At 35.4% G+C, this 23,902-nt stretch overlaps 1 protein-coding gene across 7 annotated transcripts in view; it reads left to right on the top strand.

The window, feature by feature from the left end:
- The window catches only part of TEX11 (testis expressed 11), a 311,539-nt gene that overhangs the window by 66,647 nt on the left and 220,990 nt on the right, over positions 1-23,902 (top strand). For all 7 annotated transcript variants that reach the window (XM_038587641.1, XM_038587642.1, XM_038587640.1 and 4 more), the window contains 3 exons: positions 3,886-3,971; positions 19,867-19,921; positions 23,150-23,245. In XM_038587641.1, coding sequence (XP_038443569.1) covers positions 3,886-3,971; positions 19,867-19,921; positions 23,150-23,245 — 237 coding nt within the window. The remainder of the gene's footprint in view (positions 1-3,885; positions 3,972-19,866; positions 19,922-23,149; positions 23,246-23,902) is intronic.

Genomic DNA, 23,902 nt, shown 5'->3' with positions numbered 1-23,902 from the left:
ATTTTTTTTTTTTTTTTGGGAGAACATTATTAAACCTAGTATAGTCTTCTTTTTTAAAGATTTATTTATTTGAGAGAGAGTGTGTACAAGCAAGGGAAGGGGCAGAGGGAGAGATTCTCAAGCAGACTCCCTCCTGAGCATGTAGCCTGACTTGGGGCTCCATCTCTTAATCCTGAGATCATGACCTGAGCCAAAACCAAGAATTGGATGCTCAACCGACTGAGACACCCAGACACCCCTAGTCTGTTTTTTTTAGGATTTTGTTTTTAGGTAAGCTCTATACCAGATGTGAGGCTAGAACTCACAAGCCCAAGTTCAAGACTCTCATGGTCCAATGACTGAGCCAGCGAGTCACCCCTAAACCTAGTATAGTCTTGGTAGGACAGGTCCTACTTTGTTCTTCTTCACCATTGTCTTAGCTTTTTTGAGACTTTGCTTTTCCATATTCATTTTAGAGATAGTTTGGTAAAAAGCTATTGGGATGTTGATTGAAATAGCATTGAATTTCTAGATTAATTTGGAGAGCATCGCTATCTATATAGTTTTGAGTCTTCCTATCCATGAATGTGATAAATCCTAATTTATATAATTTTTAAAATGTATTTCAACATAGTTTTGTACTTTTTTGTATAAAAATATTTCATATTCATTTGCTATCATAAGCTATAGCTCAGATTATATTTTCAAATTGTTATTGATGTATAAGAATTCAGCTGCTTTTATTTATTTTTATTTTTATTTTTTTAAGATTTTATTTATTTATTCATGAGAGACATAGGCAGAAGGAGAAGCAGGTTCCCTGCATGGAGCCTGATGCAGACTCGATCCCAGGAGTCTGGGATCATGTCCTGAACCAAGGCAGACGCTCAACCACTGAGCCACCCCGGTGTCCCAAATGCAGCTGCTTTTAAATGTTCATTTAATGAACAAGGGGTAGTGGAAGGGGAAGTGGGTGGGGGGCTGGGTGACTGGGTGATGGGCAATGAGGGGGGCACTTGGCAGGATGAGCACTGGGTGTTATGCTATATGTTGGCAAATTGAACTCCAATAAAAAAAAAAGTGTTCATTTAATATCCAACAACTTTTCTGAACTCTTATTAATTTAAAAAATTTTCTGTAAAATCTCTTGGATTGTTTGAGTTTTCATGTTTTTACCATTTCTTTTTTTTTTTTTCCATTTCTTTCTTTTAGCTCTGGCTCTGTTGCTTTCTATTTCACATTGTAAATTATTAAAAGACAGACACCTTTCTTTAATGTGGTTCGGAGAATAAATGTACCTTGAATAGTATATGAAAATATATGAAAGGAGACTCTTACATAGTGTTTAGGAAAAAGAAAACTCTTGGTTTCTCACACAGAGTTAGTGCTGATAAAGGGAAAAACACATGTAGAGAGAGAGGAAAGGGCTGAATTAGAAGATTTATGATAGATAACAAATCTTTCTGGCTTAGGTAATATAAACAAAATTAATGAATGAATTTAAGAATATCATCATACAGTTAAGTTAATATTGACTATATGGTACTTTGTCAGTTTAAACATTCTCTGATTTCAAAAGCCAAAATGCTAAATTTATTGGGGAAATTGAGCCAGTTTATTTAAGTCATTAATTCCTTTTAAGTGAATGACATGTTAGCTCTTCTCTAACCTTTTGGATCATTTCTTCTCATTATATGATTTCTTGCAATATACTTTCAGATCCCCTATCTAAACCTTAAGCTCATCAAAAACACAGTAAAAAATTCTATTGACCTTTAAAATAAAAATCATGAGTGTCCTAACAATATAGTTCTATCAACACCCTTCCACATAAAATACAAACTCTGAACTCTGGATTTAAAGGTCATTTATTAGTAGCCTCATCTGGACAAAGATATAATTAAAAAAAATAAAAATCATCCATATAATCTCATGTTGGCATTGTAAAGGAAGTATTCAGTTGGAGCTGTCTTTCTCAGGTGGTAGATTTAGCAGTGGCTGGAGGTTGTAGAGATCCCATGGGTCCTGGAGCTTCCATAAGTCCCTTTCTATATGGCCAGTATAGCTACAGATTTCTAGATCTGCCTTCTTTGTATTTTTTTCCCATTGTATATTGCTTGCAAAATGAGAGGTTAGCACTCCATGGAAGGCTGGGAAGATATTTTTTTTATTTTATTTATTTTTAAAAAGACTTTATTTATTCATGAGAGACACACAGAGAGAGAGATAGGCAGAGACACAAGCAGAGGGAGAAGCAGGGAGCCAGACGTGGGAAGCGATCCTAGGTCTCCAGGATCAGGCCCTGGGCCGAAGGCAGCGCTAAACCGCTGAGCCACCCGGGCTGCCCTGGGAAGATATTTTTAAAGAGATATTTTTATGAATCTTAGTACCTCATACCTCAGACAGGGTTTTTTGTCTGTTTTATTCACTGATTTATCTGTAATAACTGAAATATAGTGCCTGAGAGTTAGGAGATTGCTTTGTAAATATTATTGAATGTAAAAATGATTGGGTGCATAGAGCAGTATTGGTGTTAAAAGATTTTTTTGGTCATCACATTGAAAATATGCTGTGGGTTTATTAAAAAGATATTTTAGTATTTTATAGCTTTGTTGTTGTAAGTTTGTTATTATTTTGTATTCTTTTCCCCTAGGAAGTAGTGTTTAATGTAAGTACACTTGAAGTATTGTGAGGGCAGAGACAAATCCTCGGGAAATTGAATAAAGACTTAATACACTTAGATGTTCATCAAAAGTTTTATTTTCCGTTTTCTTCTGTACAAGTTAGTTACAGGCCTCTCTGCAGCAAGTGGATGTGAGCTGCATTATTCCAGTATAGCTGTATAATTGATGTGGCCCTGTGTGAACCTATGGGATCTGGGGCATGTAATGAGTTAAGCTTTTTCTGCTGAAATGTCAAGAATGCATTTAAGTACTTCTGGATTCTTGCCAGACCCACATTACCAAGACTATTCTTTATGTTAGATTCAAATATACAGTAGCTCTGAAGTGCTCAGGCGTGCATATTGAATTTCTTTCTGAATGTACTATAATTCAAAAGGAAACTTTTTTTGAAGGAAGACAGGTCTTTACACATTATTTATGAATAACTGGACTCAGATCTTGGATTCTTAATTGAAGTTTTACTCAAGTAAAACTTACAAAGGACTCCATTATATGTGTATAATCAGATTCTGGATAGATGATGTTTATAAACACTGAAGGGATATTTGGATAAATTATTTAAATTATTTAAAATTTTTCTCTTAAGCCATTTCCCAGTATTTTGACAGATGAAAATTATGTAAGATATGGCACTGATGCAGAGACTGAGATGCTGACAATCCATAAAAAGTGTTTTCCTATGGCACCATTCACATACTCATTCCTACTTTTATCTCAGTTGTAATTTATGTAAAGAAAACTTTTGTCAAAGAGGGTTCATTGAACTATTTCTAATAAGCACTATGACTATACAATGTGCTGGACACATTTCAGAACTGCAAAAATTTTTAAAAGTTGTCTTGATTTTGAAAAGAAAAACCCAATCCCCTTTTATGGTGATTTTTTTTCTTTGACTATACTCATTGGTCTAATGCCTCTTATTGGATCTGGCAACCTACAAAGGAGGTTGTCCTTTTGCTGGACAATGATTAAGTTTCCCATTTCCTCTTCCAAAGTAACTTTCAAGTTCTAACAGTAATGTATTGTGTTACTTTTCCATATATAACTAATACCCCAACTGAGTGTTTTGTAGCTCCTCTTTATATAATTGGGAGGTTTTAATAAGGAATAGTGGATTATTTTGATGTACAGAATACTTTATGTATGCCTTAAAGACCCTTGACTATTACAAAGTTTTTAATGTTAAAGAAATAATAAATCTGACTTTTTTTTAATATTGCAGACCGGATATCTTCACATTCTCTGTTACAACTTTGGAGTAGAAACCCACAAGCAGAATAAATACGAAGAAAGTTCTTTCTGGCTTAGGTAATATAAACAAAATTAATGAATGTGAATTTAGGAATATCATCATGCAGTTGAGTTAATATTGACTATATGGTACTTTGTCAGTTTAAACATTCTCTGATTTCAAAAGCCAACATGCTAAATTTATTTCATTTAACATGTGATGTTCATTCTTGTATGTTGCCAGTTGATAGGAAAATGTATTCTATTCTTAATATAATGTAAGAGTATGTTCTTTCATTCCTCCTTTGTATCTCCATCAAGAATATGAAAAATTTTTTTGCTTTGTTATATATTGGTGTCTGCCAGCCTCAGAGTATAAGGGTGGGTTGGTAAAGAGTAGCATCAGGATGAGTTTGGGGGAAACCAGGAAGAACTTGAATTCTAGCTGTGGTTATTATATATGATTTTAATCTCTGCTTGATTATATTTTCCACCTCTTTTTGGGATATAAAAATAACTTGGTAATGTATTTTCAAATGCCCTGAAAAATCACATTTTAATGTATTTTAAAAGAGGCAAAAATAATTATCAATGTTATTAACAATAGGAATTTTAGCACAGTGGATAGTCTTTCTAGTATTAGATGAACTCATTCAAAATTTGAGTCATCTATGGCATCAGTGGGAAATTGGTAATACTGTGATACCTACTTTTTAGAATTATTGTACAGCTTAAATACATTGATGCATGTATTGTAGAGTGTTCAATAACTTGCTTGGGAGACAGAAACGGTCAACAAATGGTAGCTATTGCTGCTATCTCTAGGTAATATGTTTGCTCTTTACTATAAATGAACACTAATGTGGCAAGTCCACTAGTTTATTCTAATATTTATTACAGTGAAATCAAATGTGGATTACTTGTTGACTTCCCAAGTAACTATATCATAAAGAAAACAGCCACATTTTCTGTCATATACTGCTAATATTTGGAAAATTTTTTCTTTGTGCTTTAATTATCTATGTGTTAAGAAAACTATTGGGAGCAGTTGGTGATACCGTAGGAATAAATAGCTGCTAATTAAACACATTCCTCTATAAATTTTACACCAGAAGGAGGCAATGAAGAGTGAGTGTTTCTATAGGCTTAAGTCTTTTGAAAACAGTGACTAACTTAAGGTAGAGGTTATATACAATTTGAAAGTACCCATTCAGTCCTTTGCAAATCCCACATTCATAAGTGCTCATTAACATTTTACTTTATGTTCTTTTAAATTTTTTTCACGGTTTTTAAAAGATCTTTTAATATGTTAAATGACAAAAAAGACATAAGAATCATTGAAATGCATTTGAAGAATTTAAGGAATTGAGTTTTTTCAAAATTGACTGTAAATAAGAAAAATTAATGGAATGAAACAGAGCCAAAGACTATGCATAGGGCAATTCCTAATTGGTGATCTCTTGTTAGGGACAGTGGGATAAATTGGAAAAATGACAGAAGACATTTGAATTAGACAAAATCATGGAGAATTGGATAAACCCTGAAGATGTTCTATAAAAAATAATCTAGTTGATCTTAATAAGTGAAATATACCCTCCTTCTTTGACTTACAGGTCAGAGACTGCTTTAGATTCCTGAAGAGTCCTTTTGTAGGTTATATTGAGAATATTTCTTAACCTTTTGTGTGAAAGCTCTGTGCTGCTTTTTCCTTTTCAGAATCCAAAGAAAGCATTGTTTCTTCAGCATCCGTCTGAGACCATGATTACAGTTTATATTTTCTTTAAGAAACCTCACAACCTAAACTCAGTGCTGCTAGATTTTTTGGATGTGAATAAATAATTGGTTAGATAGTATGTTAGAGTAGGAGTAATTTTTGAGTTCCTCTTCTAACATTACTTTTAATTTCTCTAAAATTAATCTAAAACCTGTCACAGTTGGTAGCTAATGTAACTTGCTTCCTATTAGGAATTATTTTACTCTGCATGTAGTATCCTCATGTGAAGTGTGTCTTTTTCCTGCTTGTATAATACTTCTTGTATCTCTCATTGAATCAAAAGAGGAGAATTCAGCAAAAATTATACTACTGTTTTCTAAATTCATAGTGCTTTGAGTTAGTGAACCAGATTATGTAATTTCCATGTTGGGTTTAAAAATAGCTATTATGCTTACAATAGGGACAATATTTATGAAGTATTTTTATTTATCAATGCTTAGTCTTTACTATAGTTATATAGGAATATATATCACCAGAGGTCTTTTTTAGACAATTCTATTTTTTTAAATATTTGATTTATTTATTCACGAGAGACACAGACAGAGAGGTAGAGACATATGCAGAGGGAGAAGCAGGCTCCTCACAGGGAGCCTGATGCGGGACTCAATCCTGGACCCCGGGACCACACCTGGAGCCAAAGGCAGACACTCAACTGCTGAGCCACCCAGGTGTCCCATAGAAGATTCTATTTTTTTAAGTAATCCCTACTCACAGGTGGGGCTCAAATTTACAACCCTGAGATTAGGAGTTGCATGCTTTACTGACTGAACCAGCCATGTGGCCCACCAGAAGTCTTCTAATAAGGAAATAACAAAGGAAATATGTGTGTGTTATGCACAAATGTTAATGATTCAGTAGATGAGCCCTGGAGAAATTTGTATCAGTTTGAATGCTACTTAATATTTATCCCTTTATTTTACCTTTATCCTCAGCTCAAGATCTTGAGAATTTGACAATATTATTTATAGTCAGGCAGTGTGATCTAAGGAACAATCACAGAGCTAGCAGTAGAAAATCTGTTACTAATCAGTTGTATGACCTTGGGTCATGTGCTGCAATGTCTTTATCTGAAAAATGGGTACAATGTTATCTGTATTACAGGCTTGTAATAAAAACGACGTAAGTAATATAGTAGGACTTTAAAAAGTTAAGGGTATTATATAATCCTAGACTGATAAATTATTAACTATAAAAATCTTATGCAAGACCTATTTTAATAGTAAATGGAATGTATTAGCACCATCTTGTGGAAATATAATGAATTGTATTATCAGCAATTTCTTCTTTAATAACAAGAAGATAGTTTACTAAAGCTAACACTTTAGAGCTGTAAGAATCTTTACAGATCATCTAATTCAGTAATTTTGGAACAATGTTCTCTAGTGTTCTCTGGTTCTACTGGAACGCTTTTCAGAATCTCCATTAAGAGATAAAGGAAACTTAGCCACAATTCTCTAACATACCCATCTTGATTCAGAGAAGTTAGGCATTAATCATTTTGTTAAGTAGTATGTCTATGCAAGATTTTGTTTGAAAAAAAAAGATTAGCTTGCTTACAGTTTGAAAATGATTGCCATAGGTCAATTTCATCTTGTATAGATAGGGAAATGCACAGTTAGAGAGGTTTATACAACGGCACTTAGTTGGGACACTAGATCCCTAGTCTTTTAGGAATAGTCTTTCTCCAGAAGTCGGTAATGATGTTCCCTCTTTGATTCCTGATTTTGACTGAGTCTTCTCTCTTCTTTTCTTGGTCAGTCTAGCTAAACATTTGTCAACTGTTGGCCCTTTTCAAAGCATCAACTTTTGGTTTTATTGGTTTTTCTCTATTGTTTTTCAGTTATTTAATTTAATTCCCCCTGTAATCTTTATGACTTTTCCCCTTTGTGCTTGCTTTAGATTTAGTTTGCTTTTTTCCCCCCATTTTCCTAACATGGAAAGTTGAGATCTTACTTCTCTTTTAATGTAAAATTTCCCCTAACCACTGCTTTCCATTCCATAAATTTCGGTATGTTGGGTTTTCCTGTTCACTCAGTTCAAGGTATTTTCTAATTTTCTCTTGTGATTTATTCTTTGACTTATTGGTTATTTAGGAGTGTGTTGTTTAATTTCTACATAAATTCTTGATTTCTAATTTAATTTCACGTAGATGGAGAACATACTTTCTGTGACTTTAATTCTGTTAAATCTACTGAGGATTTTTAATATGCTCTATTCTGAAGAATGTTCTATGTGCACTTGAGAAGAGGGTGTAGTCTGCTATTATTGGGTGGAGTATGATATAGATGTTGTTAGGTTAGTAGGTAGTGTTGTTCCAATCTTCTGTAATCCTTTTTGATGTTTTGCCTAGTTGTCCTGTCTTCTTGAAAGCAGGGTATTGAAATCCTCAGCTGTCATTGTTGAATTGTGTCTTTCCATTCAGTTTTGTCAACCTTTATTTATGTATTATGGGGACTCCGTTGTTAGGTTTATATAAGCTTTTAAGTGTTATATCTTATGAATGAATTAGCCCTTTTATCATTTTAAAATATCCCTCTTTATCTCTAGTAACATTTTTTGTCTTCAAGTCTGATTGATATTAGTGTAGCCATGCTAGTCTTCTTATGGTTGCTGTATACATGGTATATCTTTTTCCATCCTTTACTTTCAATCTCTTTGTGTCTTTTAATTTAAAGTATGTTTTTTGTGAGGGTGCCTGGGTGGCACAGTTGGTTAAGTGTCCTGATTCTTGGTTTCAGCTCAGGTTGTGATCTCAGGATTGTGAAATTGCTCCTTGCCTGGGGGCTCTGTGCTCAGTGCAGAGGCTACAAAGTTTCTCTACCTCTCCCTTTGCCCTCCACCCCCATGTGTGCGCTCTCTCTTTTAAATCAATCAATCTTTAATAAAAATAAAGTGTGTTTTGTGTTAGCAGCATATAGCTGGATCTTTTTTAAAAAATCCAAACTGAAAATCTCTGATATTTGATTTTATTTAATCCATTCAGCCTTTTAATGTTGATTTATTGTTGGATTTATATCTGACATTTTGCTTTTGGTTTTCTACATGTCTCATGACTACTGACCTATTCCCTCTTTTCTTCCTTTACTACTTTCTCAAGTGAATATCTTTTGAAAATTAGTAAATTTATTTTTTGTTGTGGTAATGAATATATACAACATAAAATTTGCTATTTTAATTATTTTAAGTGTACAATTCAGGGGGATTAATTACATTCCCAATGTTGTTCGACCATCATTGCAAACTATTTCAAAAACTTTTTGAAAACTTTTTCATTACCTCAAATAGAAAGTGTAACTTTTGAACACTAATTCCCCATTCTTCCTTCCCCCTTCTCCAGTCCCTGGTAATCTCTAATCTACTTTATATCTCTATGAATTTGCCTATCTTAGATATTTCATGTAAGTGGAATCATACAATATCTGTTCTTTTGTGTCTGGTATATTTTACTTAGGAGAATATTTTCAAAGATTTTTCCATGTTGTGGCATGCATGAGAACTTCATTCTTTTTTTTTTTACCAATAATTTATTTTACTGTGATAAAATATACATAACATAAAGTTTACTACCATTTTAACCATTAAAAAATTTTTTTAGAGATTTTATTTATTTATTCATGAGAGAAACAGAGAGAGAGAGAGACAGAGACAGAGACAGAGACACAGGCAGAGGGAGAAGCAGGCTCCCTGTAGGGAGCCCGACATGGGACTCGATCCCGGGTCTCCAGGATCACGCCCTGGGCTGAAGGCAGCGCTAAACCGCTGAGCCACCTGGCTGCCCCATTTTAACCATTTTTTTAAAAAAAGATTTTGTTTATTTATTCATGAGAGACCCACAGAGAGAGGCAGAGACATAGGCAGAGGGAGAAGCAGGCTCCCTGCAGGGAGACATACGTGGGACTCAATCCCAGGACCCCGGGATCCCCACCTAAGCTGAAGGCAGACACTCAACTGCTGAGCCACCCAGGCATCCCAATTTTAACCATTTTTAAGTGTACAATTCAGTGGTATTAAGTATACTCACAGCGTTGAATAACCATTACCACTGTATTTCTAGAATGTTTTCATCATCCTAAACAAATTCTGTACCCATTAAACAATAACTCCCCACTCCTTTCACCCCTGGTAACTGGTATTCTACTTTCTATCTCTATGACTTGGCATTTTCTAGGTTCCTCATATGAGTGAAGTCATACAATATTTGTCCTTTTTTTATATTTGTCCTTTTGTGTTTGGCTTATTAACATAGTGTTTTCAAGGTTCATCCATGTTGTAGCATGTATCGGTATTTCATTTTTTGTGGGTTAATAATGTTCCATTTTATGGATTTAACACATTTGTTTATCCATTCAGCAGATGATGAACACTTGGGTTTTTTCCATCATTTTTGTTATTGTGAATAATGCTACTATAAACACTGGTATATAAGTGTCTACGTGAGTCCCTGCTTTCACTTCTTTTGTGTATATACCTAGGAGTGGAGTTACTGGGTCTTATAAATGGGTATCTTATAGTATGCCATTTAAACAACAGGGGCAGCCCCAGTGGCTTAGCGGTCTAGCGCTGCCTTCAGCCCAGGGTGTGATCCTGGGGACCTGGGATCGAGTCCCATGTCGGGCTCCCTGTATGGAGCCTGCTTCTTCCTCTGCCTGTGTCTCTGCCTCTCTCTCTCTCTCTGTGTCTCTCATGGATAAATAATTAAAATCTTAAAACAAATAAATTGTTTAACAGTTTCTAAAATTATATATTCTTTGAGTTACTTTCCTTGTGGTTGTTCTAGGGCTTACAATATACCTCTTAATTTACTAGAAATTACTTCAGATTTATATTAACTTTCTTCTGAAAGAAGTTTTAATTTTTTTTTAATTTATTTTTTATTGGTGTTCAATTTACTAACATACAGAATAACCCCCAGTGCCCGTCACCCATTCACTCCCACCCCCCGCCCTTCTCCCCTTCCACCACCCCTAGTTCATTTCCCAGAGTTAGCAGTCTTTACGTTCTGTCTCCCTTTCTGATATTTCCCACACATTTCTTCTCCCTTCCCTTATATTCCCTTTCACTATTATTTATATTCCCCAAATGAATGAGAACATATAATGTTTGTCCTTCACCGACTGACTTACTTCACTCAGCATAATACCCTCCAGTTCCAAGAAGTTTTAATTCTATATAACTATTCCCTTTTCTCTTTTTTTGCTAACATAATTATATGTGTTATGTCTACATATGTTTAAAAACTCAACAATACATGGTTGTAATTATTGCTTTATATAATATATACTTTAGAGAAGGCCAGTGAAAAAAGGAGAGCATAAATATTTTTATAGAATCTGTTTATATATTAACCTTCTTACCAGTTTTGGTTATCTTCATTTATTCTAATAGATTTAAGTTACCATTTAGTGTTATTTCCTTACTCTAATTATAACTTTATTCCCACTCGCTTTTTGTGTTGTCATAGTAAAATTATCTTACATATGTAATGCCTCAACAATAAAATTTCATAGATATTTATATAGTTGCTTTTTAAATAAGGAAGGAAATGAGAAGAAATATGTAATCATATTGTCTTTTATAATTATCTAAATAATTACTAACACTTTTTTTCATATGATTTCACATTAATGTCTGGTGTCATTTGCTTTCAACCTGAAGAATGTTCTTTCATATTTCTTGTAAGGCAGATCAGCAAGAAATTCTCTCAGTTTTTGTTTATCTAGGAATGTATTTAGTTCTTCTTTTGAAAAATTGTTTCTCTAGATACAGGATTTTTAGTTGACAGTTTTTTCTCTTTAAGCACTTTAAATACGTCATCCCTGCTTTCTGGCACCCACTATTTGTGATGAAGAATTAGCTGTTAATCTGGTTTCCTTTGAAACAATGAATCATTTTTCTCTAACTGCTTTCAAGATTTTCTCTTTATCTTTGACTTTCAGTAATTGGACCATGATGTGTCTGGGTATGGATTTGTGTGTGTATGTATGTGTGAGCCTACTTGGATCCCATGAAGCTTCTTGGATGTGTAGATTATTGTTTTCCCTCAAATTTGGGAAGTTTTCAACCATCATTTTTTTAAATATATTTTCTAATTTTCTATTTCTTTCTCTTGCTTCTCCACTTCTGGTACTCTCATGCATATGTTGTTGTGTTGAATGATGTCTGATAATCTTTGAAATTCTGTTCTTTTTTCCCCACTCTTTTTTTCCTGTTTGTTCCTCAGATTTGTATAATCACCATCAATCTATCTTTAAGTTTATATATTTTTTGCCTGCTCAAGTCTACTGTTGAGCGTCTAGTGAATTTTTCTTTTCAGTTATTTTACTTTTCAACTTCAGAATTTCCATTTGGTTCTTTTTAAAAATAATTTCTGTGATTAATTATTACACTCGTATTCTCTGTGTCATTGCATCATCATACCTTCCTGTAATTTTTTTTGAAGATTTTATTTATTCATGAGAGACTCAGAGAGAGAGGCAGAGACACAGGCAGACTAGAAGCAGGCTCCATGCAGGAAGTCCAATGCAGGACTTGATCTCGGGACCCCAGGATCACGCCCTGAGCTGAAGGCAGATGCCCAACGAATGAGCCACCTAGGCGTCCCCTTCCTTTAATTTTTTAAATATATAGTTTCCTATAGTTCTATAAACATTTATGATAGCTACTTTGAAGTATTTTTCTACCCACTGCAACATCTGGGACCTCTCAGAGGCAGTTTCTGTTGCCTTCCTTTTATCCTCTGTATAAGTCACACTTTACTGTTTTATTGCATGTGTTGTAATATTTTGTTGAAAACTAGACATTTTGGGTAATATCTTACAGCAAGTATGGATATCAGTTTCATGCCTTTCTGGAACTTACTGTTCTTTTAATTGTTTGGTCATTTGGACTAACTCTGTGAGGTAAATTTTTCTCACAGGGTATGACCTCTAATGTTCCTGCTCAGGATTTTTCCCCTTGTTTTTGTCTTTTTATGGCTTTCTAGGCTTCACCTCTGCATCCACATAAGCTACTTATTGGTCAAGGGTTGTGTTTAAGGTCACTTAGCCAGTTAGATATTCACTCTTTGCAATTGGATATGTATTTGTCTTAGAGATTGTTTTCACAGTTTAGTGAATTAACTATTTTACCCTGCATTCAGCCAGGCCCTGATCATGCCTGAGAGGACAGCCTTGAGCATGTGTATAATCTCTCAGACCCTCCAAATATGAGTACAGTTTGATTTTTGTAAAAGATTTTATTTATTTATTAGAGAGAGAGAGCAAGCACAAGCAAAGGGAGTGGCAGAGGGAGAGGGAGAGGAAGAAGTGGGCTCCCCACTGAGCAGGGAGCTGGATGTGGGGCTCGATCCCAGGACCTTGAGATCATGACCTGAGCCAAAGGTAGACGCTTAACTGACTGAGCCACCAGGTACCCCATACTATTTGATTTTTTAATAAAAACATGTTTTTTAGAGCAGTTTTAGGTTTACAACACAATTGAGAGGAAGGTACAGAGATTTTCCACATACTTCTGATCCCACGTATTCAAAGCCTCTCCACTAATCAACATTACTCACCAGAATGATACATTTTTTACTAAGGATGAACTTACATTGACACATCATAATCCTCTAACTCTGTAGTTTCCCTCCAGGTTCACTCTTGCTGTTGTATATTCTCTACGTTTAGACAAATGTAAAATGACATATATCTACCATTATAGCATTTTAGTGTCATACAGAGTAGTTCTACTGCCCTAAAAATCCTCTGTGTTCTGCCTATTCATCCCTCCCTTTTCCCTGAACTCTATAAACCACTGATCTTTTTGGTCTCCATTGTTTTGCCTTTTCTGGAATGTTATATAGTTGGAATCATTTATTTTTGGTGCTGAATAATATTCCATTGTCTGGAGGTACCACAACTTATTTGTCCATTTCCCTAATGAAGGACGTCTTGGTTGCTTCCAAATTTTGTCAATTATGAATAAAACTGCCATAAACATATAAACATCTACATGCAGCATTTTGTCTGGATGTAAGTTTTCCATTCCTTTTGGTAAATACCAAGGAATGTGATTGCTGTATCATAGGGCAAGAGTATATTTAGTTTTGTAAGGAACTACCAAATTGCAAAGTGGCTGTACAATTTTATATTCCCACCAGCTATGTGTGAGACCTCTATTACTCCATATTCTCACCAGTATTTTAGACTCAGTGTTTTAGACTTTGGCCATTCTGATAGGTATGTACTGGTATTTAATTTTTGTTTTAATATGCATTTTCCTCATGACATATGATGTGGAATATTTTTTCATAGGCTTATTTGCCATCTGTACATCTTTTTTTGTGAGGTATTTGTTAAGAACTTTGGATCATGTTTTAATTGGGTTATTTGTTTTTTTACTGTTGAGTTGTAAGAGGCTTTTCTGGGTATATTTTGGATATCAGTCCTTTATCAGATGTGTCTTTTGCAAATATTTTCTCTGTGGCTTGTCTTCTAATTCTCTTGATATTGTCTTTCACAAAGCAGAAGTTTTTAATTTTTCATTTATTTAAAGATTTTATTTTTAAGTAATCTCTGCACGCAGCCTGAGGCTCAAACTTACAACTCTGAGATTGAGAGTTGCATGCTCTACCAACTAAGCCATCTAGGCAACCCAGAAGTTTTAAAATTTAATGAGATCTAGTTTATCACTTTTCTCCCATGTATTGTTTCCTTGATATTGTATCTAAAAAGGCATCAGAGGGGGCACGTGGCTGGATCACTCAGTAGAGCATGTGACTCTTGATTTTAGGGTTGTGAGTTCAAGTTCCACATTGGCCATGGAGCCTACTTAAGAAAATAAAAAAGAAATTAAATAAATTAAAAAAGCATCACAATACCTAAGATCATCTAGGTTTTATCCTATGTTTTCTTCTAAAATTTTTATGATTTTGCACTTTGTATCTAGTTCTATGATTCATTTTGAGTTAAGTTTTGTGAAAGATGTAAGGTCTGTGTCTATATTCTTGTATGTCCAATTGTTCAAGTATCACTTGTTGAAGAGACTGTCTTTGATCCATTCTGTTGCCTTTGCTTCTTTGTCAAAGATGAGTTGAATGTATTTATGAGGGCCCTCTATTCTGTTCTACTAATCCATTTGTATTTTCTTTTTTTTAATTTTTTTTTTATGATAGTCACAGAGAGAGAGAGAGAGAGAGAGGCAGAGACACAGGCAGAGGGAGAAGCAGGCTCCATGCAGGGAGCCCGATGTGGGACTCGATCCTGGTACTCCAGGATCATGCTCTGGGCCGAAGGCAGGCGCTAAACCGCTGAGCCACCCAGGTGTCCCTTTAGCCAATTTCTTGATTACTGTAATAATGTACTAACTTGATTGCTGTAGCTTTTTAAATTTTTTAAAATTTATTTATGATAGTCACACAGAGAGAGAGAGAGAGAGAGCGCGCGCGCGGCAGAGACACAGGCAGAAGGAGAAGCAGGCTCCATGCACCGGGAGCCTGACGTGGGATTCAATCCCGGGTCTTCAGGATCGCGCCCTGGGCCAAAGGCAGGCGCCAAACCGCTGTGCCACCCAGGGATCCCTGTAGCTTTTTAAAAAAATATTTTATTTATCTACTTGAGAGGGAGAGAGAGAGATAAAGCACACAAACAGGGAGGAAAAGGGAGAGGGAAAGGCAGATTGCCTGCTGAGCAGGGGATCTATCCCAGGACCATGGGATCATAGCCTGAGCCAAAGGCAGACATTTAACTCCCTGAACTACCCAGGTGCCCCGGTTGCTGTAGCTTTATTGGAAGTCTTGAAGTTGTGCAGTGGCAGTCCTGTCCTGCAATATTCTGTTACCTATTCTCATCTCATTCTATTACATAGAAATTTTAGAATGTTGAACCAGTTTTGCATACCTGAGATAAATCTCACTTTGTCATGTTTAGTTTTTAAAAATTACTGTTTGGGTTTGACTTGCTAATATTTTATTGAGGATTTTTACATCCATGTTCATGATATATATTGGTTCATAGTTTTCTTATAATATCTGACTGGTTTGGGGTATTATTAGGGTAATGCTGGCCTCACAGAATGAGTTAGTTAGGAAGTATTCCTTCTGCTTCTATTGTAAAGAGATTGTAGAGAGTTGACAATCATTTCTTCCTTAAATATTTAGTAGAATTTATCAGTGAACACATCTGGGCTTGATGCTTTTTGTTTTGGAATGTTAATTTTTGATTCAATTTCTTTGATACCTATGGGCCTATTTAAACTATTTCTTATTGTCTTGAGTTTTGGCTGCTTGTGCCTTTCAAGTAATTGGTCCATTTAATTTAGGTTATCAAATTTGTAGGCAGAGTTATTTATAGTATTTCTTTATTACTCTTTAAATTTTCATGGTATCTGTAGTGATATCCCTTCTTTCATTTCTGATATTAATAATTTGTGTCCTCTTTTTTTCTTAGCCTGGCTAGAGGCTTATCAATTTTACTGATTATTTCAAATACTTGTGTTTGGTTTCATTGATTTTTTTCTCTATTTTTAAAAAAGATTTTATTTATTCATCTTGTGAATAAATAAGACAGGGAGAGAAAGAGAGAGAGAGAGATAGCATGAGGGGTGGGAGGGGGCAGAGAAAAGGGGCAGAGGGAGAAGCAGACTTCCTGCTGAGCAGGGAGCCTGATGTGGGACTCCATTCCAGGACCGTGAGATCATGACCCAAGCCAAAGTCAGATGCCCAACCGACTGGGCCACCCAGGTGCCCCAATTTCTCTCTCTCTCTCTCTCTCTCTCTCTCTCTCTTTTTTTAAAGATTTGTTTATTTGAGAGAGAGAGCATGAGAATAGAGGGATGGGCTGTACCCACATGTCTCGTTCCAGTGCTTGCTCCGTCTATTCAAATTGTGTTTTTTCTTTTTTGTATTGTTGTGCCCAAGATCGCGAATCCGAGAAACCACCACCAAGGAGCCGACACCGATGCAAACACACGAGGGTTTATTTACAAGCTCAAGCTTGGGTCCAAGTGTACCCGACACAGCGGAGCAGGGACTTGGGCCCCGAAGTGGGTTACAGCTGGGTTTTTTATAGGCTGGTCTAGGGGATTTCCAGAAGGGATGGAAGAATTCTAAGATGGGACTTTCTATCATGGGCGTGGGCTCTGTTGTCTTTCTGATACGGGATTCTCTGCCGAGGGCAATTCTGAGCTCTGTTGTCTTTCTGATATGGGATTACCCGCCGAGGACATTGAGGACGTTCTGCAGTTTTTCCCCTTAAAGTTCAGCTCTTACTCACAGGGACCTAAGATGGCTGTACTTGTGCTAATGCTAAACTTTAGGTGGGATGGCCTTAATTTTTCTCGGCCTCCACATTATGCCTTATAATTTTTTCTTGATAGCTTCACATGTACTGGGTAAAAGGAACTGCTGTAAATAGGCCTTTAGTAATGTGGTGGTTAGGTTTTGGGAGTGGGTTAAGAGTTCTTTAGTCCTGTGTTTAGTTCTTAGTCCTTTGGTGAGTATATGCCTTTGGACTGTGAACTTCACAAGTATTTCTCAGTTTTTTACTCCACCCCTAGGTGGTATAGTGTGGCTAGAGTAGTCTAGGGTTGAGTATTTCTCTTCCCCAGGTAAGTTGGGTTCTGATAATACCTCCAGGAGATAGACTCTAGTTAACTAGTTTCCCCTGAGGGCAGGCCTTCTTAAGAACAGATTGGTTCCTTATCATCAACTCTGACAAAGCCCAAGAGGATTTTCTCTGATATTTACCGTGGGAATCTTGAGCTCCTGGAGGTAAATCTGACAATATGGTGGGTATGCCCCTAAGACTATATTTTCCTAGTTTTAAACTTTCAGATTTGTTCACAATGAGCCTCCAGCAACCTGTTAGTTATTGTTCACAATTTCCTGCCTCAGCACTGGTTCTCTTGGCAGTTTCCACTGGTGAGTCCCTCCTGTGGTAAGCCACAATTCCTTGTCCATCTCTGGGGGGGGGGGGGCAGTAATTTGCCTTTTGTCCTCCCTTCTCTTATGGATGGATCCAATGACAGTTGTTGATTTTTTAGTCTTTTTCAGGTTTTTATTTGTTAGGACAAAGTAATGACTTCGAAGTTCCTTACATGTGTAACTGAAAACTGGAAGTGTGATTTGATTTTTAAGCTTGGCTTCCTTACTGTTATTTTGGATCAGAGTAGCTACATTTTCAGTGTTTGGTAAGAGGTTCTGCTTAAGCCCCTTGAGCCACTCAGGCTCCGGGTTCTTTGCTGATGTATCTGTGTGTGCCTTCAGGAATGCTTTCTAGTCTGCTCCACATGTCCTTCTGATCCCTCCTGGGTGGGTGCAGCCTAGTGCATTTCGTAGCCTTCTGTATCTCCAGGGGTGAGTGTGACCTCCTGAATTATTCTTCTTGGTTGCCTCTGTCCCTGGTTCTCTGTGTTAAAATTCTTGTTAATATGCTGTTTCACTTGTTGCTACTATTACCACGAGCTACCAACTCCCTCTTAATTACTTACCACCAAGATCTCCCTTGTTTTTGACAGTGCCCTTAGGCAGGAACTTCTTGCTCTATTCCAAGTAAGTCAGTCCTCTCAGGCAGATATTCTGAGCTCTTTTTTCTTTATTGCCTATTTCTCCTCCCTGGGGAGAACCTTTGTGTCACACTACTGGAGTTGGTGGCAAGAGCATGGCTTGCTTCTCCTGGTGTAAGAGTGGATGTTGGGGATATAGCCTCTGATCTTCTGAGCATATCCTCCTGGCATGGAGCCTCTGCTTAAGGAGCCAGTCTGGGTGAAAATTATTAGGGTCCCAGTATTCTTGATCTGTCATACCTGAGGTAGAGCCTTTACCATAAGAGTGAGAACTGAGTGGGGAAAGGAATACCCAGTCCTCTAATTTTGCCTGCCCAGAATAGCACTTACACAACACAGGCCTGGGGAGGATAAGAGAGGCTGGCATGCCTGTCCTTCCTAGGTGAAACCATAGCCTAAGAGTCTAGGAGCTGGATGGAAAGGGGATTACTACCTTCTTGATAGCACCCATCTGGAGTAGTTTTCATCACAGGGAGCTGATGTGGATAGGAGCAGATTGTGACTCAAATGCCACAGACTCTCACTGTTCTCACTGAGATTTAGTTGTTTTTTTTTTCTTAAATAAATGTTTTTCCATTTGCCATATGCCCTTAGGAAAATTTCCAAAGACTTTAACTGGTTGGTTGTTTTAATGATTTTTCCAGGCAAATGGTTATATAATTGGGGAGAGGGTCCAAGAGCTCCTTATACCAGCTTTGCAGAAATTTCATCCTCACTGGTTGTTTTAAAAGCTGGAAGTAGGTTTAATATACCAAAGGAGACCTCTGTGAGATAGAACTTAGAATCACTAGGCCAGTATTATATCCTTGTTAGTGATCTGAAAACTCAGTTTGGTAATTCTGTCTTTTAGTGTTTTTAAAAAGGAATATTTCAAAGTAATGTCTTCAATTTAGTTCATTTCACCAAAATTTTATTGACATCTTTCCTTGGAATACCAATTTTATGGTGAATAATTTTTGTTTTGCTTTTTAGGTTTTAGGTTTTGAAACCCTGAGGCTCATGTTAATATATTATTTGTGGTTATCAGAATGTCCAATGGATAATATGGTTTGCTGATTAAAGCATAGACTGAAAATAAAATTTCTCTACTCCCCAACCCCTCATTCTCATTTTCAGTACCAAACTAGGAAATATTAGAAATCACTTAACTGCTAAATTGGTTCATTCAGCTGCAAAATGGAACTAATAGTGCCACACAAGGGTGTTGTGAAGCTTAATAAATATTGCTAAAGCGTTTGTTTCTGTGGAAACTCCTGTATTTATTTAAAAAATATATTCATATTTCTTAGACTTTAAAATGTGCTCATTAAGAGCTCATATATACATGTAAGGTATTTTTAATGCAGTAAAATATTATATAGATAGTATACATTAAAGCACTATATACTATATATATCCAAATTGAAAAGAATAATAATATAGTGTTGATTTATTGGCTGTACATCCTAAAGAAATTATGGTTTTCTACAGTTAGAAAGAATTGCTTTATATAATTGCTTTATATAATTGATATTTATGTATTAATTGGCTAATAATCTATTGTAGTGCAAAATAGAAAATTTGGAATAAAGTATAATTATGCCATGTTTTCTTAGTGATATAGAATCTTAAAAATGAAATTTGAAATGAATATATATATATCTTTTTTAATGATAGCCAAAGCTATGATATTGGGAAGATGGATAAGAATTCTGTTGGGCCAGAAATGCTGGTAAGGATCATGTTAAATATTGTAGAAGTAGGTTGAAGAAATATATTCTATGTTATTGTTATTAAACTGTAATGGTCTGTCCCCACTTTGTGAGTAAATTATCCTTTGGGCACATCATTAATATCTCAGTACATTAGTTTCTGTAAAATTGATATACTAATAGAATCTACCATACAGGTAGATTCTTATATCCAAGAGTTAATATATGTAAATGCTGGGAGCAATTTTAGCTTTTAAAATTGCATGTTAAAATTTTTAGGGTTTTCCTTAACTACCCATATAGAATATGCTTAGTATGGAAGTTAATTTTAATATTTAATCAAGTAAAATATGATTAGGTAAATGAATGTGATGTAAAAGTAATTTAATATATGCCATAGCAAAATGGAATTTTGTTTGAATATCTATCTTTACTTCTTACCTTTATGGTATCTCAATCAAAATATCACTGAATACCTATATATATCTAGCAATATGATAGATGGGAAATAACAGAGAAGTATAAAACATGACTTCTACCCTTAAAAAGCTTATGTTTGAAGCATAAAACTAATATAAGTATTGAATGAATATTATTCAGCCTTGATATAGAAGGAAATTCTGGCACATGCTACAACATAGATGAACCTTGAGGATATTACTCTAAGTGAAATAAGCCATTCACAAAAAAGATAAATATTGTATGATTCCATTTAAATAAAGTATTGTGAGTAGTCAAATTAATAGAAACGTAAAATAAAGTAGTAGTTGCAGCAGTTTGGAGGGAGGAGAATATTGGGGGAGCTATTGTTTAATGGGCACAGAGTTTCAATTTTGGAAGATTGAGAGTTCTGAAGATAGATGATGGTAAAGGCTGCACAACATTGCAAATATACTTAATACTACTGAACCGTACACTTAAAAATGGTTAAGATAGTCAATTTTATGTGTATTTTAACACAATTGAAAATAATAAAAACATTGTTATAGTGTCACATCATGGCATGTTATATGAGAATGAGAATAAATGAGCTACAGTAATTGCAACAATATGTATGTTCTCACATATAATGTTGAGTAAACAAAACAATTTATAAAGTAGTAGTACATACTGTATGACTCCATAAATGTAAATGCCAGAAGCAAGTAGAGCGAATGTACACGGTATTGGAAGACAGGTAATTTGTTACCCTTTTTTAGAATAGTGTCTGAAGAGAGTCTTGAGGTGAGCCTGTTGCTGTTTAATGTTCTGTTTTTTTATTTATCTGTTGTTAACATACATGTGTTCACTTTGTGAAAATTCAGAGCTGTGCTCTTGAGATTTTTGAACTTTTTTGTATATATTGTATACTTCAATTAAGGTTTCAGGGCAGCCTGGGTGGCTCAGCGGTTTGGCGCCACCTTCAGCCCAGGGCGTGATCCCGGAGACCCGGAATCGAGTCCCACATGGGGCTCCCTCCATGGAGCCTGCTTCTTCCTCTGCCTGTGTCTCTGACTCTCTCTCTTTCTCTCATAAATAAATAAATAAATTCTTTAAAAAAATAAAGTTTCAAAAATAGATTCTAAAAACTAGTACAACCGAGACAATTTAGGAAAAGTAAGTGTTAAACTGTGTGGTTCAGTAAAGGGAAATGTCAGGGTTGGCTAGAGTAGCTGAAGAAGCATTCTGGTAGGAAGGCCTTGAAAAGTACAGTGAAAATGCAGGGAGAAGGGGATACCAGGCAAGGGATCTAGATGAGATGATGTCTGGAGGAGAAAAAAAGGATGGAAGACTACAGAGTTAATGTGATTGAAATGTAATATTTATGTTGTGAATTATGGAGAGGTAAGATTATGAAGTAGTTTATGTAGTTTTTCACACTAGCAGTACTTTATCAAGGTATAATTTATATATACTAAATTGCACAGATCTTAAGTGTATAGCCTGATGAATTATAATATATCTAGATAGTCTTACAACTACCATGTATATCAAGATACAGAAATTTCCATGACCCTCAAAAATTCCCTTGGCCCTTTCCGATTGATAGCCTTTCACACTCTCAAGATGAAACAACTATTCTGACTTCTCTGGCTATAGATTATTTTTAGTTTTTCTTGAACTTTGTATAAATGGAATAATATAGTATCTCCTGTTTTGTGTATGGCTTCTTTTACTTAACATAATGGTTTGAGATTCTTTCATCATCATCATCATCATCATCATCATAATAATAATAATGATAATGATATTAAGTACCTTGTATACATCTTACTTGACCTTAGTTTTTTAATTAAAAAACTCAGAAATAGGACACCCTAACTATAATTTCTCTAGGTTTACAGAGCTTTAGTAAGTTAAGATTATCTTTCCCTGGTCCTACTGCCCCCTCTTTATATTTAGAGGCAGATTCTTCATGGAAATAGAGCTCTTTCTTTCAAAATCTAAATCTGTAGTTAAATACATAAATGCTGACTAGACTTACTCCCCTTATTAATGTAAACGTGGCTGGAGAAATGGGCTTAAATTCAGCAATACATATTGATTTTAAAACTTAGCTGAGTTGTGAAAAACCTTCTTTATAGGAAAGCATATCTGTTCCTTTTTTTTATAAAAGATTTTATTTATTTATTCATGAGAGACACAGAATGAGAGAGAGAGAGAGAGAGAGAGAGGCAGAGTGTACACAGGCAGAGGGAGAAGCAGGCTCCATGCAGGGAGCCCGACGTGGGACTCGATACCGAGTCTCCAGGATCAGGCCCTGAGCTGAAGGCAGCTGCACTAAACCGCTGAGCCACCAGGCTGCCCTGTTCTACTAAAATGATGGTATATGTGCTCTTGGTCCAATTGGTTGATCTCAACTACCCTGTAAAGTTTTTGAGAGAGGGATTATGTCTTTCTATTTATCTCTCAAGCAATGCTACCTATACTGTGGGCAGTAAGATTATTAAATTAAATATTGCTGTGCTATTGTTTCCTCTATTTTTAGAGTGGGAATTATAAAGTACTTCAATACTAAAACACTGTTAGGAAAATAATTATATTAACATAATTGTATTAAATTTAAATAAGCTATTATAAAATTCTTAGTATTTGGCATGGGCAGCTTAATGATGAGACATATTCCAGACTCTGTGGTTACCTAAGGAAATGCTATTTCATAATAGTGACTTAAGTTGGAGAAGATGCCCATCACTGTGTAAGTGCTAATCAGCTGCTGCATTGCAATTTAACCCTCAACTGAGTGCTTTTTTCTTTTTTAATTATAGGCTAAAGTTCTGCGGTTACTAGCTACTGCTTATGTGGATTGGGATGACCAAGAATATTATGATAAGGCTCTCAGTGCTATAAACCTAGCAAACAAGGTATAAGAGGGTTCTACTTTTGCATATAAACTAATGCACTTTTTGGAGCTTCAATTCACATTTTGAAATGTAGTTTAGACATTTGCTTTGGTATTCCTACTTTTTTACTTAATTATTTGCTCTTTATTTTTTAATGTAATCACATTACAATGGAAAATTAGAAGTAAAAAAGAAAATGGTGGTATTATTTATACTTAATAAAAACCAAAGTATGATTAAATTGCTTTGATTTAGTGGCAATTCACAGATGATACCAGATAAAACAAAAATGCTTTTCTCACATTAAGAGATCTATGTATTTCTTTTATTTTTCATGTGGTTACCAGAGGGGAGTTGGGTAGGGAGAGGGGGAAATAGGTAAAGGAATTTGAGAGATACAGACTTCCAGTAACAAAATAAATAAGTCATGGAGATGAAAAGTATAGCATAGAAAATATAATCAATAAAATTGTAAAAATGTCATTTGGTGATAGATGATGACTACACTTATTGTGGTGACTATTAAGTAATGTATAGAATTGTGGAATCACTATGTTGTAACACCTGAAACTAATATAATACTATGTTAATTATACTTCAATAAAACAAATATCCATTTTTTAGCATCAGATTGTTTCAATCTGTTCTGCACAGAAAGGAAAAAATAAAATATATTTT

The sequence above is a fragment of the Canis lupus genome, chromosome X, assembly GCF_011100685.1.
Source record: "Canis lupus familiaris isolate Mischka breed German Shepherd chromosome X, alternate assembly UU_Cfam_GSD_1.0, whole genome shotgun sequence".
Classification (NCBI taxonomy): Eukaryota; Metazoa; Chordata; class Mammalia; order Carnivora; family Canidae; genus Canis; species Canis lupus.
Note: the sequence above shows the minus strand (reverse complement) of the source record. Positions and strands in the feature narration are given on the sequence as shown.